This window comes from Medicago sativa, chromosome 7, assembly GCF_051527215.1.
Source record: "Medicago sativa cultivar Bolivia chromosome 7, Bolivia_mono, whole genome shotgun sequence".
In the NCBI taxonomy this organism is placed as follows: Eukaryota; Viridiplantae; Streptophyta; class Magnoliopsida; order Fabales; family Fabaceae; genus Medicago; species Medicago sativa.
The window spans coordinates 26,639,793-26,661,393 of NC_140755.1; the positions used below are offsets into that span (position 1 = coordinate 26,639,793).

The 21,601-nt window shown below is 37.6% G+C and overlaps 1 protein-coding gene across 1 annotated transcript; it reads left to right on the forward strand.

The window, feature by feature from the left end:
- Nucleotides 1-13,853: 13,853 nt before the first annotated feature.
- LOC146905247 (uncharacterized) lies at nucleotides 13,854-21,534 on the forward strand. Its single transcript, XM_085728494.1, has 2 exons — nucleotides 13,854-14,075; nucleotides 20,098-21,534. Exons 1-2 carry the CDS (start codon nucleotides 13,854-13,856, stop codon nucleotides 21,532-21,534), a joined length of 1,659 nt encoding a protein of 552 aa, XP_085584620.1.
- Nucleotides 21,535-21,601: the final 67 nt, after the last annotated feature.

Here is a 21,601-nt window from a genome sequence, read left to right on the forward strand (position 1 = left end):
TATGTAATTATAAAAACAAAAATATAAAATTATAAAAATATGAATGCACAAAATTTTATAGAGTATTTCTTCTTTTGAGTTTCTTAACATGTGTCCTAAGGGCACATGTAACACCCCAAATTTCTGATTTTAATTAATTCAATGATGTTTAATAAGTGGAGTTTTGATTAATATTATTGTTGATGTTGCTTGTGCTTGAGTATTATTTTATTGTTGAGAAAATCGAAATAATGACGTGGAGTGGGAGGTGGTATGAGAAAATTAAAAGGAATGAAGAGGAGTGTCCTAACAAAATAAATAAAGAGTCGTGGGTGTAGAAAGCAAGATTATAATAAGTGGGGGAGGGGAGAAGTAAAAGAGTAGTGCGTATGAAAGGAAGACAATTATAGCGAATGGTGAGACCAAATATAAATAGGAATATTAGGGATTAGAAATCAGTTTTGCTGATCAGAGAAAAGGGAGAAGAAAAACAAAGGGAGAGAAGCGGAACCCTAGTGCAGCAACATCGAGCCAAACCGAAGGTTTCTACAGATTCGAGGTAAGGGGAGAGTCTCTTCATCTCTAGGGTTTAATATTCTGTTGTGGGGTTGTAAAGAGTATGAGTGTTGTTATGAGGGTGATGAGGACATGGTCGGGGTTAATTAGTTCTTGAGTTATGATTATTGTTATGAGGAAGAGTCCCACCGAAAACTATGATGAATGAATGTAAAAAATTGTTGTTGAAAGAGTGATATTAAGGGAACTTAGTCTTGATATTAGGGTTAAGAACATGACTTTGAACGAGTGTAAAATTGGATAAGTTAATAGTGAATTAATGCACAAACAATAGGGTAAACCTAGAGTGTTAGTCAGGGACAATTGGGGTGTGTTGGGATTGAGTTAAGAGGGTTAGACATGATTAATAGGAAGAAAACGCATTTTTAGACTGATTTTGGTCGAGTTTCTGTCAGCCAAATTCGGGACCTGATTTGGGAAATCGGCCACCAACTCTGGCTCAAAATTTGAGTGTTTTGACTCTGCAAAAATCGGGCCCCCGATTTTGTCAGCCCAACTTAACAAATAAAAACTGTATTTTTTAACCAATTTCTGTTTTGAACTGGGTCTTGGTGTAAACACATAAGTTTTTGGTATGTATGTTAGCTTTCCAACAGCTTTGGTCTCACCTCAAAAGGACATACACAACGTGAGTTATGATTTAAACACCGCACCTGGGTCATGATACGTTGTTCATGAAATTTTAGTACAATCCTTTTAGTGGACTCTTCAACATCTATAAAATTAGTAGTGATTTTAAGAAATAGTTTAGTGTGTAAAGTAAATGTAAGGACCCCTAAATTACATATATAAATAAGGGAGTGTGTTTGAGCATAAGTAGAAGTGATCACCTTAGGATAATAACAAGCTTAAATATGAACCGAAGATAATAGTCTATGAGAAATCAAGAATGTCAAGATGACTTGAAAATAGGAAGTGAAAGATAATATGGATGACGCTACGAGGAATATTAGTAGAGGGGTAAACACTTAAATTAGAATGGAGAAGGGGGTATACTATTAGAATGAAAGATGTAGTGATGGAGAGAACGAATGACGAGAGTAGATCCCAAATGTAGTAATGAATAACAAAGGAATGTGATGTGCACATATGCCTGTGCAGGATGTTGTTTAATGATGAGAGGTTACTGTCGTATGATGAAGATCTATGTTGAGATAATAATTGTTGAATGGTGCTAATGAATGATGTAATAAATGATGTTTCTGAATGACGAGTAATACCGATGACGTATCTTGTTTAGGGTGACGAGTAAATGATGAAGTGGGTTATGTTCCGAGTAGGAGTTAAAACATTGGGTAAGGTCAGTAGTAAAAATAATAGCGAGAAAAGATATCAAGTTAAATAAGGTTTGCAAGACGAAACTTCAATAGAGCAAATAGTGTGGGTATGTGGTGAGTCTAAAAACACACGATTTAGTATAAGGGGTATACGACGATCATAAAAGGGGATATGAAGTAGATGCTTTTCAGAGTAACTGATGAGGTTATACATAATCTCCTTAAGCCAATAATGAGTTTAGGAATACCGTTAAGTGAAAGAGTACAAGAGCCAAGGTAGTTAAAGAACTTAAGATGAATGTTAGATAGTAATGTACAAGGTGTAAAAATAAATAGAGAATATTGAAGTCTAATTTAGATGATTGTAAACGATGAGCGGGTCGTTAAGCCAAAATGTAAGGGAAGATAAGGAGTTGTATATTAAGTAATGAAATATAATAGGAATGATGATAATGATGAATAATATGGTGATCAATTAGAAAGGAGCGAGATGAATATGAAAGAAGATAAGAGTTAATAGTTATAATAGTTGACGATAATAATAACAACTAGTGTCGAGAGAATGAAACCTCTGATTATAATATAATCTTAGTGAGGAAAGTTGCTGAAGTTGAACTTAATGATAAGGTGAGATAATAACTTTGAATTAGAATGAATTTAAGAATTAGGGGAATGGGTGATGCATAGATGACTACGAACATGAGAATAAAGTAATAAGATATAAAGTTGTTCTATTGAGAAGAATAAGTATGAAGGAGTTAATGGCGATGGTGAGGTAGGACCTAGTTGTAAAGAGAGGAGACATTATATGTAATGGTAATGAAGAAGTAATATCTTAAGACTATGAATGAGGAATAGAGTATGATATCAGGATAAAGTATATAGATGGCCTAGAATTGAAGAGAGAATGGAGCACGTCTATGAGATGAATAGTACAATAAAATAAAGGGCTGTTGACGTAGAATGAGTAACACGTAAGGTGTAGATCAATGAAATGATAGGGTGGGGATATAAACGGATGATAGAGAGTAATGATGAGAAATCCATACTGTCACAAAGAGCGATGACGATTAATATTATATAAATGTAAAGAAAATTACTATGATGAGAAATGATGAGTTTATATTATAATAATGATGAGAATGACGATGTTTATGTTGTTGTGATGATGAGAGTGTCGATGGTTAATTTATGATGATGATGAGAGTGATGATATTTATCTATGATGATGATGGGGGAGGTGATGATGTTTGTGTGCTTGCATTAGAGTCGTGCATTTTAGTGAAATCTTGCATTAGTCTGTGGATTATGTGATGAGTGTATACTTGTAATACTTGTTGATTTTAATTTTATGCATCCATGTAGAGTCTAAAGCATGATGTCTTGCATTGTTATGTAGTGAAAGTCCAGTAACATACCTCTGGCAAATTATGTAGTGAAAGTGAATTATGAAAGGAAGAGATTACACATAATAACTATTGAGAGTGAAGATATGATGGAGATTATATTATTCTGATATTTACTTGATGTGTGTGTTTTTCCCTATTATTATGTTATGGCAGGAGTTCTCACCCCTTATTTTGTTGTGTTGTTTTATGTACCTTGAGTACAGATACTCAGGTTGACAACGAGTAGCTGTGGGACGTTTTAGAAGGTGGAGATGAGGGGATGCCCTCCGTTTAGTTCTGTTATTTAATAGATGAATAAGCATGTTGTCACTATGAGCTCTGATATTGTAACACTAGGGTTGGGGATGACGATTTAATATTTAATTACATTTCGAGTTGAATATTGGAAACCTTGTTATGTTCCTGTTTATGATTATTGAACGACAAGTATGAATTTATTAATGTGATCAGTGAATAATTTTCTTCTTCTCCAGTGGATTTATTTTAAAAGAAAACAATTTATTGTTATTTTGTGATATAATGTCGAGTTTTGTAACATCCTCGCTATTAAATATATTCTATTTATTTAATAATTATCGTTGGGAAATAGGGTGTTACAGCACAAGTTAACACTACCCTTATAAAAAAAACCATTGGAGAGTGTAAAAGTTAAATGAGTGATGAATTATTAGCTGGAAGAGAGAGACAATGATGTGGAGTGTTGTGAAAAGAAAAAGTGTGTGTTGAGTGTTGAAACCATTGTAAATGGTCTAAAGGAGAACACAAAGTTTCATTATGTTATTGTATTACATAAAAGTATACTAGCATTCCTAGAATATTAACTCCACATGAATATTATTATACTTCTATCCTAGCATATCAAGCATATTCATTTTGAAGATCAAGTACATAAATTCTTAAACAAGTCATCTAACAATGTATCATCACATCGACATTATTTCTCAAGTATACTAGCATAATCAAGCAACATATATAAGTCCACATTTACACATAGTTACAACATTCACCAAATTTCACCAATGCAAACAAGTTAATATGTTCTTACACTATATTTAACAATGATAGTGTAAACTGAACAAATGAACAGACCCACTCCTTAGGATTTCTAAGATATAAACTTAAAAATAAATCCTAACTGTTTTGCGCTATTTGATTTGACAGAGTTTTGGCATAGAAAAATAGTAGAGTCTAGTTGCTTCTTCTTCAGGTCTTCAGCTCCTTTTATAGGCAGTGATTTGAGAGACGTTGGAGAAGAGTGTCAGCGCAAATAGAGTCGTTGAGAAGCTTTGATCAAGAATGTTGGCCTTTTATCTGATATGGATAATTCTGTTGGAAAGTCCTTTGAATTTCCTTTGCTGAAATAAGAATCATTTGTTGCTCTCTTTGTTCTTGATGTCCTTTGTCTGGTTTCACACGTAGATAGAAAAAGACAAAAGCACTTCTCTATCTAATACTATGATAGAGATAGCTCAGAGAATAAGACAAAAACTTACGTGGATTTTGGGTCTCTTTGATCCAAGTAGCCAGTCAGATTTTACATCTGATGTCCGTCACAGAATCTGTTGAGATCACTCTCTAGCTTCCGTGAGGCATCCTTCTTCTAAGGACATTGACTTCTAGTTGACGTTCATGTAGATCTTCCACTATAGTCTTCTAAGCTTCCTGTCATACCCCAATTTTTGACCTAAGGGTCGTACATTCATACCCCGACACGCGCCCTTTGACCCTGATTAAGTCTTTGACTTTTCGGTAAAATTCGGCAGAAAGGTATTTTAAAATACCTCATATTTTGTCCGAGTCGGGCCCTCCTCTCTCTATTTTCTTTTACTTTATTTCCATCTTTTAATTTTTTTTACATTAATTAATTTTTAACTTTAGTTTTCTTAATTTAGTCATTATTTCTTTTTTTAAACATTTTTTTTAATCAATTATTTTTTTAAAAATAAGAGTCTGCATATTTGTTTTTTTTATTATTATTTCATTATTTATTATTTTCATTTTTTATTATTAACTGATAAAGCCAAAAAGGGTCCAAGTTCACAAACGCGGCTTTCACGCATCAACCCAGTCCCAAAACACGTTTCAATCCCAAATTCGGTACGTTTTTTTCCCTCATCCTCATCCTCATCACAGCCTGTTAGCTGAATCAGTCCACAATGTTGGAACAAAATGTGTTTAACAATGAACCTTAAAGAGTTTTGATGATAACAAGGTATTAAAAATTGTAAATTGGACTAGCTAATATTTGTTCAAGTGTACAGGACCATAATTATAAAGTTACATCATCATTGGTTCTGAATGAGCAAATAAAGAGCAAAAGAAAATGAAGCTTAGATGATTCTGAAGGCAAAGCGCTCCTGAAGTCAAGCTGCTCCTGAAGAAATACCGCTCCTGAAGTAAAGCTGCTCCTGAAGAATAATGCTTCTGAAGACAAGAGGTCCAGAAGCTACATCATCAGAAGCTGCACCATCAGAAGCTGCAGAAGTCACTTCATCAGAAGCTGCATCATCAGAAGCTGCCTCATCAGAAGCTATTTCACCAGAAGCTGAATCTCAACTGGATTTGCAAAAGATTCAAGAATTGAAGAATTATCAATGCAAAAGTTGGCCATTGGATTCGAAAACACAAACAAAGGATTAGTGGAATTTTGCAACGGTCATTTCAAAGGTGTTTGAAGGCTTGTGCTTGCATTTTGGACGAAAGCGTTGACATTGTACTTTGTACGAATTGTACAACCACGTTCTCCACTACTCTGTTTTGTGTCCACGCTTCAAGACAAGAAAACAGCTCCAGAATACGGTCTCGCCTGCATATATGTTCCTTTGGATAAGGAATGGATTTCAAATTGGTTCTTCATAGGACAACAACCAAATCAGGCAAAAGATCATTGGTGAAAGATCAAGCTTCACTAACGACTCTTTGGTGTGCTGGCAATTTCACAACGTCTCTTTCACACCTCTATATAAAGGAGTGAAGAATTAGAGTTTTGGTAATGCAAGAACGCTAAACGAAAGACTCACAAGATTTTCACAAGTACCAAACCTCTGCTGAAATTGTTCTGCATTCACTTAGAATTTCTGTGTCTCAAAGTCATATCTTAGAAATTCTTAAGTTCATTGAGTCTGTATCTGATTTGTATTGTGAGCACCTCTGATTGTATATCAAGTGTTCAACCTTAAACAATTTTCTGTGTAATTTTGTTTAGTTAGGAAGTCTCTTGCAGTTGTGCTTGAGCAGGAAGTCTCTTGATTGTGTTCTTGAGCAAAGGAAGTCTCTAGCTTGTGTGCTTGAGCAAAGGAAGTCTCTTGCTTGTGTGCTTGAGCATTTGTAATCAGATATTACTCATAGTGAAATCTCCTTGGAAGTGCAAGGGGGACTGGACTACTTCCGGATTGTGGAAGGAACCAGTATAATTGCTTTGTGTCGTTCTTCTTCTCTCTCTGTTTTATTCCGCTGCATTTAGATTCTGATTATCACTTCAGAAGCTGTCTCACCTAGCTTCTGATCAGTGTGTTCAGTTTTTAGGAGAAACGAAGAATTTTTCAAAACACAATTCAACCCCCCTTCTTGTGTTTTTCTCACCTTCAATTGGTATCTAGAGCCTTGGTCTGTTGTGTATCACTTAACCGTGCAACAGTCAAAGATCTGAGAAAAACATGTCTACTCCTCCTCCTACTGGTCCTAGTGATACTAGCTATAAACATGTCTCACATGATTATAGTGATAGTAAGAAAACCAGTGTTGGAAAAGTTCCAAAGTTCAATGGAGATGCTGAAGAGTTCTCTTGGTGGAAGACCAACTTTTACAGTTACATCATGAGCCTGGATGAAGAATTATGGGATATTCTGGAAGATGGTGTTGGTGATTTAGTCCTTGATGAAGAAGGAGCTGCTGTGGATAGAAAGAAACATACTCCAGAACTGAGGAAACTCTACAAGAAGCATCATATTATCAGAGGAGCCCTTGTCACTGCCATACCCAAAGCAGAGTATATGAAGATGAGTGACAAATCCACTGCTAAAGCTATGTTTGCTTCTCTCTGTTCAAATTATGAAGGGAGCAAGAAGGTCAAAGAAGCAAAGGCTCTCCTGCTTGTACATCAGTATGAGCTATTCAAGATGAAGGATGATGAAACCATTGAGGAGATGTACTCAAGGTTTCAAACCTTAGTTTCTGGGCTACAGATTCTAAAGAAGAGCTATGTTGCTTCTGATCATGTAAGCAAGATACTCAGAAGCTTACCTGCCAGATGGAGACCAAAAGTGACTGCCATTGAGGAAGCTAAAGATTTAAACACTTTAAGTGTCGAAGATCTTGTTAGTTCTCTCAAAGTTCATGAGTTAAGTCTTAATGAACATGAGTCTACTAAGAAGAGTAAATCAATAGCTCTTCCATCCAAAGGCAAGTCATCAAAAGCTCTCAAAGTAGTTGAATCTGAAGAGGAAGAACAGTCAAGTTCAGATTCTGAACCAGATGCTGCTGAAATGGCCATGCTCTCAAACAGACTTCAATATCTGGCCAAGAAGAACAGAAAGTTTCTCTCCAGAAGGGGTAACTCCAGAAGCTCAAAGAAAGAAGATCAGAAGGGATGCTTCAACTGTAAGAAGCCTGGACACTTCATTGCTGAATGCTCTGATCTTCAAAGAGAAAAGTCAAAGGACAAGTCAAAGAGGTCTACATTTAAACCAAGCAAACTCAAGAAGCAGATTAAGCAGAGTTTAATGGCAACCTGGGATGATTTGGGTAGTGAATCTGGATCTGATAAAGAGGAAGCTGATGAAGATGCAAAGGTAGCTGTTGGGTTGGTAGCAACAGCAACTTCAGAAGCTGGATCAGATTCAGACTCAGAAGATGAAAACGAGGTATATTCCAAAATTCCCAGAGATGAACTTGTTGAGTCACTTAAAGAACTTCTTACACATTTTGAAGTAAGAACCAATGAGTTGAAGGATTTAAAAGAAAAATATGCTGATTTGGTACAACAGCAAAAATCAACTCTATTGGATCTGAAAGCTTCTGAACAAGGACTTAGGGGCTTTGACTTCATGTGTAAAACATATGAAGATCAGCTCAGGTTCTTATGTCAGAAGCTACAAGAAAAGTGTAATGAAAAACCTTTAAGTAACCATGAAATTGCTCTTGAAGATTTTATTATATCTGGCATCGACAGAAGCAGAGTAGCTTCTATGATTTATAGCATTTACAAGAACAATGGCAGAGGAATTGGTTTTCCAGAAGTGAAACTTGAGAAAACCAATCTAAAATCTTGTTGTGAATGCATCAAGGAAGGTCTGAAAACATTCTTTGTACCAGAAGGGGCTGAGTTGGAAACTGTTGTTCAATCAGAACCTGAAGCTTCTAGTCCTAAGGCTAAGATTACTTCAACGCCAAAGAACTCTAAGTCAAAGGCTATGATCAAATCTGATTCCAAGACTTCAAAGGTCAGGATCCTGAAAAGATCAGAACCTATTCCTCAGAGTCTGGTGAAACCAAAATCTGGGGTTCTGAAGTCTAAGTTTCAGAAGAAGATAGTTACTGCTTCTGAAGTACCAAAACCTAAGGTGATGGTTAATCAGAAGCAACCCAACTCACAGCACAAGGTACAAGAAGTGAAGAGTAAAGCCTTAAGTACTAACCTTCCAGGACCCATAGAACAATGGGTACCTAAATCTAAAAATGTCAATGATGCAGGTATGTCTAAGAGCAGTGCCAAAGCAAAGATCATGGTACCTAGACAGCGGTTGCTCAAGACACATGACAGGAGACAAGTCCATGTTCCTCAGCCTAACAATGAAAGAGGGAGGAAGTGTGAAATTTGGGGGCAACCAGTCAGGCAAGATCATAGGTACAGGAACTATTGGTAATTCCTCTACCTCAATTAATAATGTATGGTTGGTAGATGGTCTTGAACATAACCTTTTGAGCATTAGTCAATTTTGTGATAATGGTTATGATGTGCTTTTTGAAAAACCCAACTGTACAGTAATCAACAAGAAAGACAAATCCATTGTGTTCAAGGGAAAGAGAGTTGACAATGTCTATAAAATCAATTTTTCTGAACTGGCTGATCAGAAGGTGGTTTGCCTACTGTCAGTGAATGATAAGAAATGGATGTGGCACAGAAGGTTGGGACATGCTAACTGGAGGTTAATCTCTAAGCTTAGTAAGTTACAACTTGTGAAAGGGCTACCAGACATTGACTATCATTCAGATGCACTCTGTGGTGCATGTCAGAGAGGGAAAATTGTGAAATCATCTTTTAAAACCAAAGACATTGTTTCAACCTCAAGACCTTTAGAATTACTCCATATTGATTTATTTGGACCAGTGAGTACTGCATCCCTATATGGAAGTAGATATGGATTAGTCATTGTTGATGATTACAGCAGATGGACTTGGGTGAAATTCATAAAGAGTAAAGATGTTGCGTGTGATGTATTCAGTAGCTTCTGCACTCAAATTCAATCTGAAAAAGAATCAAAAATTTTGAAAGTCAGAAGTGATCATGGTGGAGAATTTGAAAATGAGCCATTTGAAGCTTTTTGTGAAAAACATGGAATTTTCCATGAGTTCTCTTCTCCTAGAACACCACAACAAAATGGGGTTGTAGAGAGAAAGAATAGAACTTTACAAGAAATGGCCAGAACCATGATTCATGAAAATAATTTACCAAAACATTTTTGGGCAGAAGAAGTGAATACAGCATGCTATGTTCAGAACAGGATCTATATTAGACCTATTTTGGAGAAAACAGCATATGAACTCTTTAAAGGAAGAAAACCCAATATCTCTTACTTTCATCAATTTGGATGTACATGTTACATTCTGAACAACAAGCTCTACCTAAAGAAATTTGATGCCAAGGCCCAAAGGGGAATCTTTTTAGGTTACTCTGAAAGGTCAAAGGCATACAGAGTGTATAATTCAGAAACACTTTGTGTTGAAGAATCTATGCACGTTAAATTTGATGACAAGGAGCTTGAAGATAAAACTTCAAAGCAAGGTGAAAGTTCTGCAGAGATACAGGTTCCTGAAGCTACTCCAGAACCTGATCAGATAGCTGAGTCTGAAGATAGTCCAGAAGCGGAACCCACATCAGAAGCACAAGATGAAGCTGCTTCTGATGAAGCACAAGATGGCTCACATCAAGCAGATCCTCCCAGAAACACATTCAAACACAAGTCTTCACATCCTGAGGAGCTAATCATTGGAAACAAGGATAGTCCAAGAAGAACAAGATCACATTTCAGACAAGAGGAGTCAATGATTGGACTAATCTCAATGATTGAACCTACAACAGTTGATGAAGCACTTTCAGATGATGGATGGATCCTAGCTATGCAAGAAGAGTTGAATCAATTTCAAAGAAATGATGTGTGGGATCTGGTACCCAAACCTCAGCACAAGAACATTATTGGAACAAAATGGGTATTCAGAAACAAGCTGAATGAGCAAGGTGAAGTAACAAGAAACAAAGCCAGGCTTGTTGCACAAGGGTATAGTCAACAAGAAGGCATTGATTACACTGAAACGTTTGCTCCAGTTGTAAGATTGGAAGCAATCAGGTTACTTCTTTCCTATGCAGTTAATCATGGCATAATATTATATCAAATGGATGTCAAGAGTGCTTTTCTAAATGGTGTCATAGAAGAAGAAGTGTATGTCAAGCAACCTCCTGGATTTGAGGATATTAAATATCCTGACCATGTTTTTAAACTGAAGAAATCACTATATGGCTTGAAACAAGCTCCCAGAGCTTGGTATGATAGACTAAGTAATTTCTTAATCAAAAATGATTTTAAAAGAGGACAGGTTGATACTACACTCTTCAGAAGGACCCTTGGGAAAGATATTCTTGTTGTGCAAATATATGTTGATGATATAATATTTGGTTCTACTAATGCATCTCTTTGCAAGGAATTTTCTGAGTTGATGCAGGATGAATTTGAAATGAGCATGATGGGAGAGCTGAAGTTCTTCCTTGGCATTCAAATCAATCAATGCAAAGATGGAGTCTATGTTCATCAATCAAAGTACACAAAGGAGCTTCTGAAGAAGTTCAAACTTGAAGATTGTAAAGTGATGAACACTCCAATGCACCCCACGTGCAACTTAAGCAAAGAAGATGAAGGAGCTAAAGTTGATCAGAAGCTGTATAGAGGTATGATTGGTTCTTTGTTATACCTCACTGCATCTAGGCCAGATATTTTATTCAGTGTATGCTTGTGTGCAAGATTCCAATCAGATCCTAGAGAATCTCATATGACTTCTGCCAAGAGAATCTTCAGGTATTTGAAAGGAACAACTAATCTTGGACTCCTTTATAGGAAATCCTTAGATTATAAGCTAATTGGATTCTGTGATGCTGATTATGCTGGTGATAGGATTGAAAGAAAGTCAACCAGTGGCAACTGTCAATTTCTGGGTGATAATCTTATATCCTGGGCTAGCAAAAGACAAACAACTATTGCTATGTCTACAGCAGAAGCAGAATACATTTCAGCTGCAAGTTGTTGTACACAACTACTCTGGATGAAACATCAGTTGGAAGATTATCAGATGACTGCTAACAGTATTCCCATTTATTGTGATAATACTGCTGCTATTTGTTTGTCTAAAAATCCAATTTTGCATTCAAGAGCGAAGCACATTGAAATCAAACACCATTTTATCAGAGATTATGTTCAAAAAGGAATTTTAGATATACAATTCATTGATACTGAAAATCAATGGGCTGATATATTTACTAAGCCTTTAACTGTTGAAAGATTTGATTTTATAAAGAAAAATTTGAACATGCACTTTGTATCTGATTAAATGCTTGCTTGCTCCTGAATAGGATTTTAGGTTCTGAAGTTAGTTCAGAAGCGGTAGTCCATCAGAAGCTCTTTATTGAGGTTCTGAGGAAAACTCGCTTCTGATGATGACGTCAGCATCTGAAGTCCAGAAGCTGGATTTGTTGCTTCTGAATAGTTGAATTAGTGGAAACGTTGGAAGTTACCTTTTAAAAAGTAACTTCTGGCCCACTAACTTGGTAGTCACTCTGTGAACTTCTTACGTGGCTTGTATGTGTTGGTGTATAACTAAAAGGGCAATGATGATTTAATAGCTTTGAAAGTACTTTTCACGCGCCCCCAATTTTTGTCATTAATGTTATGTTTGTTTGTCTCTTTTGAATTGCAATCGTTTTACTTTTAACACTTTGACAATTCACACACTACTCACTCACAACAAACACATTTGCTCTCAAACCTCTTGCGAAGTAAGCGCATTCTCTCAAAACTTAGAACCCTAAAATCTTCATCTTCTTCAAATCTTCGTCAATCATCAAATGGCATCATCAAGCTCGCAACAAAAAGTCTCAGAATCTACATCAAACAAGCAAAGCGTATCAGAATCTGGGTCCATCTACAAAGAGAAGACTATGGATATTCCATGGGAATCCTTAGTAGTTCAAGTAGAGTCACCGGTGGATTTTGCTTCACTCAAGAAGTATGAAGTAAACATGGAAGGATTGATAGAGACTCAGATGCTGTCTGAGTATTTCAAGATGCTAAATGGGCCAACATATGTGAACTTGGTCAAGGACTTTTGGTTAAAAGCTGAAGTGTACAATGAAAAGTCTGCAAAAGTCGTAAGCAAACAAGCTGGGTCAAAGAAAGGGAAAATGATCATGGATATGAATCCTACATCATTTGATAGCTTAGAAATAAGGTCTGAAGTGATGGGCATTCCTATAACCATCACTGAGGACATTATAGCTAAAGCTTGTAGGATGGATGCAGAGGGAAGATTCCAAGAAATAGTCAGGAAGGAAGATGTCCTGCTACAAGGTTACTACAACACTCTTTTGGGTGGGAAGAAAGATGCAAAGCCTTCTGAAATGGAGATTCACAACAGGATGTTGGTGAAATTCAGTAATGATTGCTTCTTTCAAAGAGCAGGAGGATCTGACCAACCTAACAATCAACAGAAGCTAGCAATTTACTTCATGGCTATTCTGGAAAAGATAAACTTCCCAAGATATGTAATGGATCATCTCTGCTGGGCCATAAATGAAAGCACTATCAGAGGAAGAAAACAAGTACCCTATGGAAGATTGCTGTCTGAAATCTTTTATCAAGGAAGGGTGCTGGAGTTCTTAAGAAGGACAAGGAGTGCTTCTGATAGATGTTTCGTAGTCTCTACTGCTGAAAGGACTATCAGTAGCAGGAGCTTATGCTCTATGAAGTTCATCAAAGAAGCCCCTAAAGATGAAAAGTGGTTAGAGTTGACAACTGCTGAAACTGAGATAATCAGGGACTTTCCTCCCATCTTTAAGGAAAGTGACTCTGATTTCCTAGTTCAATCAGTAGCTGAGTATGTCCTGGAAGAAGATGCAAGCACTCAGGAGGAAGCTGTTCCTGCTAAAGTAAAGAAGGTAAAGAGTGTCACTGCATCAGAAGCAATTACTGATAAGGGCAAGCAAAAGAAGGATGTCAAAAGAAAGAGGGGGAAAGCTGAAACAGTTTATCACAAGGAAAAACTGGATGAAGCTTTGGATGAAATAGAAAAGGAGGAAGCTGAGCCCAAGCTGAAGAAGAAAAAGGCACCTGTTGATATAAAAAGCTCTATGGTTGAGCTGACTCCTGCCAAGGCCAGAATGGCTAAGGAATTTGCTGCTTTTAAGTTATCAGAGTTACAGGAGAAGAAGAGAATAAGGGCTGCTTCTATTCCTGAGAAAAGAGTGACTTCTGATATGAAGAAAGAAGATGATGAGCAAGCTGTTCAGATGCTAGCTGAGATAAAGAGGAAAGAAGCTCAGCACAATCAGGAAAGGGATCAAAGGCTCAAGGCTTCAGGACTGGAGAATTGTGATGAATTTCTCAAGAAGAAGTCTGAAGAAGTCAAGGAAGTGGCTGTTAAAGCTTCAGAAGCGGTTCTGAAAGCACCTAGTGATACCACTTCTGTAGCTGGCTCTTCAGTCAAGGTATGTCAGATTCCAGTCACCTCTACCCCCATTTCACCTTCTTCACCATCAGTACCTGAACAAATAGAAGACACTTCTGTCTTAGACAATCTTGCTCTCCACTACTCAGGTGAGTTACCTATAGACAAATTTACCTCAGAAAAGGCCTCTGAAGCAACTCCAGAAGCAGCTGCTTCTGAAAACGTTGTTTCAGAAAACCCCCATCAACAAACACCAGAACCACATAAACCCACAACACCCCCACAATCACCAACAGCTACCATTGACCCCAAACTCAACACTCAAACATCAACTTCACCACAACAACCACCAACTGAAATTGAACACTCCCCACAACCAACTCCCATGGATGTTGACATCTCTCTAGTCAATGTTCAAGCCTCAACCTCTACCACTCACATTGCCTCTGACCAGCCTTCATCTTCAAACACACAAACACACTTTACCATTCAAGTTCCTAACCCTGTTCAAGATTTGGAAATCAGTGATTCTGATCTTGAAATCCTTGAACAACCACCCTCAAACATCCTGGAATCTGGATATATTACTTCTGAGCTTCTGACAATCCTTAGTCAATTGCATAATATTGTGGATCAACGAAGGACAATTGATCTCACAAGTGCATATGAAGACTCCTGGGCATCACTTCAGAACCGGGCAACTGAGCTAATTGAAAGCTTAAGGGCTAAGTGCATCAGAAGCAAGGAAGCTTCTGTCAGGAAGTTAATGGAGCATCTGAATCAGAGTCTCAGAGTAAGAAGTTCTACACTGCTCCTGGCAAACCAGCCTTTCTTCTCAGAAACGGACTACTTGACCAGAGAAGCAAGGTTGTGTAATCTTCTGAAGAAACAGATGGCACAGCAGCAGCAAGAAGCTAAGGAAAGGGAACAGGCTCTTCTCCAGAGGCAACAACAGCTTGAAGAACTGTTGCAGAAGAAGATTGAAGAAATGGAGGAGATGAAGAAACAACATCAAACCAACCCTTAGTTGCACACCCTTGTGTTTTTCTTTTTGTTTGTTGTTTGTTTTAATATTCCTAGTCCTTGCTTCTGAAACCATCCTGCTTTAATTCTCTCTCTGCTTCTGAATGCTTACTGATTCTGACTGTTTAGCTGCTTCTGAAAATTGAATATTCATGTTCATATACTTTGCTCTGATTTATTTAGTTAATTTCCAATTATACTCTCTCATGTTTGAGTTGTTCTCATATCTTTTTGTCTTTTATGTTTTTTTTTTTATTTTTTTTGGTAATGACAAAAGGGGGAGTATATGTGACAAGTATTTAAAGGCTCTGAGCCCCATTAATGGCATTTGAAATTTTTTGAAAAACTTCTATCATTTTTTTTTACCTTATTGGTATAAGTTATGAACGAACGAAGGAGTATCAAAATTCAAGTAAAATTAATTGAACCATTCTTCTTATCTATAAGTTAATTCTTTCAATGATTCAATTTTGTTTTTAAGCTCTGATATTCTTTATTGTGCGAAAAATGAATTTAATTAACCTGGATAGAACTTAGGGGGAGCTTACAAACCTCACCTTAAATACTATCAGACTCAGGGGGAGTTTGAGCTTACAAACCTCAGATTCTGAGCTTACAAACCTCAGAACCCCAAAGTCAACTTGTTAATTAGATTAACAACAATTGATCAATTTTAAATACTTTTGTTTGTCATCATCAAAAAGGGGGAGATTGTTGGAACAAAATGTGTTTAACAATGAACCTTAAAGAGTTTTGATGATAACAAGGTATTAAAAATTGTAAATTGGACTAGCTAATATTTGTTCAAGTGTACAGGACCATAATTATAAAGTTACATCATCATTGGTTCTGAATGAGCAAATAAAGAGAAAAAGAAAATGAAGCTTAGATGATTCTGAAGGCAAAGCGCTCCTGAAGTCAAGCTGCTCCTGAAGAAATACCGCTCCTGAAGTAAAGCTGCTCCTGAAGAATAATGCTTCTGAAGACAAGAGGTCCAGAAGCCACATCATCAGAAGTTGCACCATCAGAAGCTGCAGAAGTCACTTCATCAGAAGCTGCATCATCAGAAGCTGCCTCATCAGAAGCTATTTCACCAGAAGCTGAATCTCAACTGGATTTGCAAAAGATTCAAGAATTGAAGAATATCAATGCAAAAGCTGTCCATTGGATTCGAAAACACAAACAAAGGATTAGTGGAATTTTGCAACGGTCATTTCAAAGGTGTTTGAAGGCTTGTGCTTGCATTTTGGACGAAAGCGTTGACATTGTACTTTGTACGAATTATACAACCACGTTCTCCACTACTCTGTTTTGTGTCCACGCTTCAAGACAAGAAAACAGCTCCAGAATACGGTCTCGCCTGCATATATGTTCCTTTGGATAAGGAATGGATTTCAAATTGGTTCTTCATAGGACAACAACCAAATCAGGCAAAAGATCATTGGTGAAAGATCAAGCTTCACTAACGACTCTTTGGTGTGCTGGCAATTTCACAACGTCTCTTTCACACCTCTATATAAAGGAGTGAAGAATTAGAGTTTTGGTAATGCAAGAACGCTAAACGAAAGACTCACAAGATTTTCACAAGTACCAAACCTCTGCTGAAATTGTTCTGCATTCACTTAGAATTTCTGTGTCTCAAAGTCATATCTTAGAAATTCTTAAGTTCATTGAGTCTGTATCTGATTTGTATTGTGAGCACCTCTGATTGTATATCAAGTGTTCAACCTTAAACAATTTTCTGTGTAATTTTGTTTAGTTAGGAAGTCTCTTGCAGTTGTGCTTGAGCAGCAAGTCTCTTGATTGTGTTCTTGAGCAAAGGAAGTCTCTAGCTTGTGTGCTTGAGCAAAGGAAGTCTCTTGCTTGTGTGCTTGAGCATTTGTAATCAGATATTACTCATAGTGAAATCTCCTTGGAAGTGCAAGGGGGACTGGACTACATCCGGATTGTGGAAGGAACCAGTATAATTGCTTTGTGTCGTTCTTCTTCTCTCTCTTTGTTTTATTCCGCTGCATTTAGATTCTGATTATCACTTCAGAAGCTGTCTCACCTAGCTTCTGATCAGTGTGTTCAGCTTTTAGGAGAAACGAAGAATTTTTCAAAACACAATTCAACCCCCCTTCTTGTGTTTTTCTCACCTTCACACAATCCTTTTCCAAATTCATCCGCGCCCCAAACTTAGGAACAGAGGCGCGCTAGTCTCATCCTAATCCAAGCACAAGTTTTGCGTCCTCAGTAACAAACCCTAGTCCCAAGCAGCACTATAAATAATAAACCTACACAGAGTCGAAAAAAAAAGGCAGGGGGACGAAACAGCAAGGACAGAGAAGAAGCCAGAATCGTACGGAGTAGTCCGAACCACAACACATATACGATTTCCAGATCGCAACAACATCCACGACGTCGGAGCCGATCCAGAACCGAAGAGGACATTCACGGCCAAAACGTTAGACCTCACAACTGCAATCAACCACGTCACGTTCGTATCAAAGACGACAAAGACGAAAACAAATCAAAGCTTCAAAGGTAGTATTTCATTTTCCTTTCGTTCTGCTTAGTTTAGATCTAGGCTTGACAACCTGTTATTTGGATCTCTTAAGGTCGGAATTGGATAGGGGAGAGTAGAAAACATAGGAAAAAGAATAATTTTTTTTTTAAAAAAAAAAGGACTTTTTTTTTGAGTCCGGTGCGGCGGCGCCGCCACCCATGGCGGCTAACCGCCGCCTGCAACAAGCTCCGGCCACCCCATCTCGTCGGAGAAGAAGACGAGTAACAGAGAAAGGAGAGAGCATAGGAAGAAGAGAGAGAAAGCAATGCCAAAATGAATGAAAATTCTGCCTACTGCTTATTTATAGGACCACTCGTTCCTGTGCACACGCGCCTACCCTCCTAAGGTGCACACTCGCGCCATCAGCCATTGATTCTTGATCAAAAGGCTCAGAACCATTTCCCCTAAGCCCACATAGGCCCAACGCGCGCCTCTGCAGTTCTGTGAGCCCAATTCCCTTTTTATTATTCCGTACGTCCCTGAACACTCTTGCACCCCACCTTCCCTGCATTTAGTTCATTTTATTCACTCCTACACGTATGTTTGATTTACCTTGCATTTTATTTATTTCATACTCATTCTATTAGTTTAGGTTTACCAAATTACTCTGCTTTTATTCATTTACTTTTCGTTTTTTTTGTATTTATTTTGCAAATGAATTTAGTCTGTATGATAGGTTTTAATGTAATCATTCATGCATTTTTAGCTTCATCATTTCACATCTTTTATAGTTTATTTTATTGCACGAAATTAGGATGTATAAATAGGCCTTCATGTAATTTATTTATTTCTTTATTGCACATAATTTAGAATGTAAAAAATAGGTTCAAATGTAATTTATTTATTTTCCTCGCAGACCGTAGAATGTAACTAGGCTTTTTTGTAATAGTTTAGGTGCATGTGTGCGTGCGTGTGTGTATGCCTCTATATCTCTTGCTAGATTAGGTTAATGGTCCTTGTGGTGGTCCAACGCTACTATAAGGTACCTACGTGTTTATATTTTATGCTCCGTTAGTTTATCATTCAAAAAACAACAAAACCCACACAAAAATATTTTTTTTAAAATAAACCTTGATCTTAAATCAAGTGACGTCTTTTTTATTTTCTTTCCTTAATCAAATTTCAATCAATTTAATTCTACTTTGAGTAATTTTCTTTCAATATTAAAAAATACAAACAAATATCATTTGCCATTTTGGCTTTCTTTTATTTTAAAACTTTTTTTTTCAAACTAATAAAAAAAACACACAACCAATCAAACGTTAGTTTTTTAACCCCGAACTACGAGGTTTTGATCCCTCACGGGTACGTAGGCAGAGGACTTTGTCCTTCCAAATCAATAAAATGTAGATAATTAGGTCCTCCTGTTTTTAATCACTTAAAATTCTTTTTTTTTTTTCAAAATAAGCAAGTTATAGCACATTATTTAAATAAAACTAAAAGGTTCCCGTAGAGTACTACGGACATAAAGGGTGCTAACACCTTCCCTTTATGTAACCAACCCCCGGACCCCCAATTTAAATAATTTTTTTCAAAGTCGTGAAATAAAATAGTGAGTCAAAAGCTAATCAAATAGCCTTGACCTCCGAAAAATGACGCGACAGAAATGGCGACTTCACTGGGGAGGCCCTAAGAGGGTTGAGCCTAACTTGGTCTTATTTAACTATTGTGCTATAACTTGCTTTGAAAAACAAAAATAAAAGATGGAAATACGTGTATATCTGTTCATCCTTCTTCTTTCTCCTTTCTAACGTGAGTGGTGAGATAAGTCCTACACCCGGACTTGAGAGAAATTTAAGATAGGACGGTGGTATAATCATAGTGCCTTGCCAAGAGTGAATTTTGGTTTGTGACACATGTGATAACCCCACTCAACTTAGGAATCTTGGAAGTATACTATGTTGGCATGAGTATTCGTGTTTGACATGTTATTTTCAAGTGTCTGTCGAAAGTTGAGGACCTTTAGTTACCTTTAACCCCTCTTGGCCTTTTAGGACGTGGTGCGGTGGCTAATCATGAGTAATCTTGGTTTAGTTGACACGCGATACCACACTCAGACGAGACTTTCTTACGAATATTATTGGAACGGAAGTATTTCCGTAACCTGATAGTGTTCGGAAGTGGTTGATAACTCTGGGAACTTGGTAGAACCCGTGATACAGGTACATTTGAAAACCATAGTCCTCACCAATGGCTTTTTTTCCCTTGACTCCATCATTATGGGCCTAACCTCACTGTGTTTTCACCGTTTGTGTAACATATTCATGCATACATGCATTCATTCATAAAACCTTCTTTTTCATCATCAAAATATCGAAGGACTTATATGAACTTTTTTCTTTTGTAAACATCATAGATGGAAATTCCTACAAGAAACACTAGGAAGTATACTTTCCAGAAGCCAGATGTGGCTAAATTAAGGGAGCTAGGGAGGAAGGTAGCTAGCCAGGATGATTTTCGCGAACTTCATGGGAAACTGCTGGATATCCTCAAGGTAGATGTTACAAAAGGCGTCTTGGAGACTTTGGTTCAATTTTATGACCGTCATTGTCACTGTTTTACTTTCCCAAACTATCAGCTTGTCCCTACACTAGAAGAGTACTCTCATTTGATAGGTATAACCGTGCTTAACAAAGTACCTTTCAGCGGCCTTGAACCCAATCCCAAAGCCACAACCATTGCTAAAGCCCTCCATCTTGAAGCCTCCATCGTAAGAGATAATCTTATTGTCCAAACCAAAGGGGGTCCCTCAGGTTTCTCCACCGATTTCCTCTACGATCAGGCTTCCATTTTTGAACAGTCTGGTGCCAACCATGCCTTTTACTCTGTCTTAGCCTTACTTATCTATGGTCTTGTGCTTTTCCCGAACATTCCTAATTTTGTTGACATCCGTGCCATCCAAGTTTTTCTTACCAAAAACCCCGTCCCTACTCTTCTAGCAAACACCTACCATTCCATCCATGATCGAACTCTTGCAACTCGTGGAGCTATCCTTTGTTGTGCACCTTTACTCTACAAATGGTTCATCTCTCATCTACCTCAACCCCGCTCTTTCATAACCAACCTTGAAGGTACTCCCTGGTCTAAAAAAATCATGGCCTTGACAACAGCTGATATAGTTTGGTACCATCCAACCTGGGATGATGGGACAGTCATTATCAGATGTGGTGACTATCCCAATGTACCTCTCATTGGTATGGAGGGAGGAATTAGCTACAATCCCGTCCTTGCCCGACATCAATTGGGATACCCGATGAAGACACAACCAAGTAACCTTGCTTTAACCAATGAGTTCTACTGCAATGACGGTAATCACCTGGGTAAAAGGGAGGAATTTGTGCAAGCTTGGCGGAGTATTCACAGACTTAGCAGGAACCAACTGGGAAAAAGGGACAATTTTCTGCATGGATCTTACACTCAGTGGGTCATCAGTAAAGCTATCCAGAATCAGATGCCTTACACGGTACCGAGGCTCGTATCCGCAACAATTCCATCTTCATCATTACCTTTACCCTCTAAAACTCTGGGAGAGCACCAAGAACGATTGGCTGATAAAGACCGAGAAATTGCCACTTGGAAAAGGAAATATGACGAGGCTATGCTCATGATAGAAGATAAGAATGAAGAAATACGGAAGCAGGAAAGTGTGATTCTCAAATTAGGGCAACAGATGATCAAGAGAAATGATCTACTCCAGGAGAAGGACAGGCTGCTTAAAAAGCATATCACTAAGAAGCAGCGCATGGATTCCATGGATTTGTTTGACGGTCCACATCCAGATTTCGAAGAGTAGTCTGCTATAGGAGTTCGAGAGTATTTTAGTTGTTTCACCACTTTATGTTATTTCCTAGCTTTTTTGT

Bases quoted from the DNA above. Each gene is read 5' to 3' on its own strand.
- LOC146905247 (XM_085728494.1), top strand. From the start codon at position 13,854: ATGGTTGAGCTGACTCCTGCCAAGGCCAGAATGGCTAAGGAATTTGCT. The intron at 14,076-20,097 runs GCTTCAGGACTG...TAAACATCATAG, and splicing joins AAAGGGATCAAAGGCTCAAG to ATGGAAATTCCTACAAGAAA.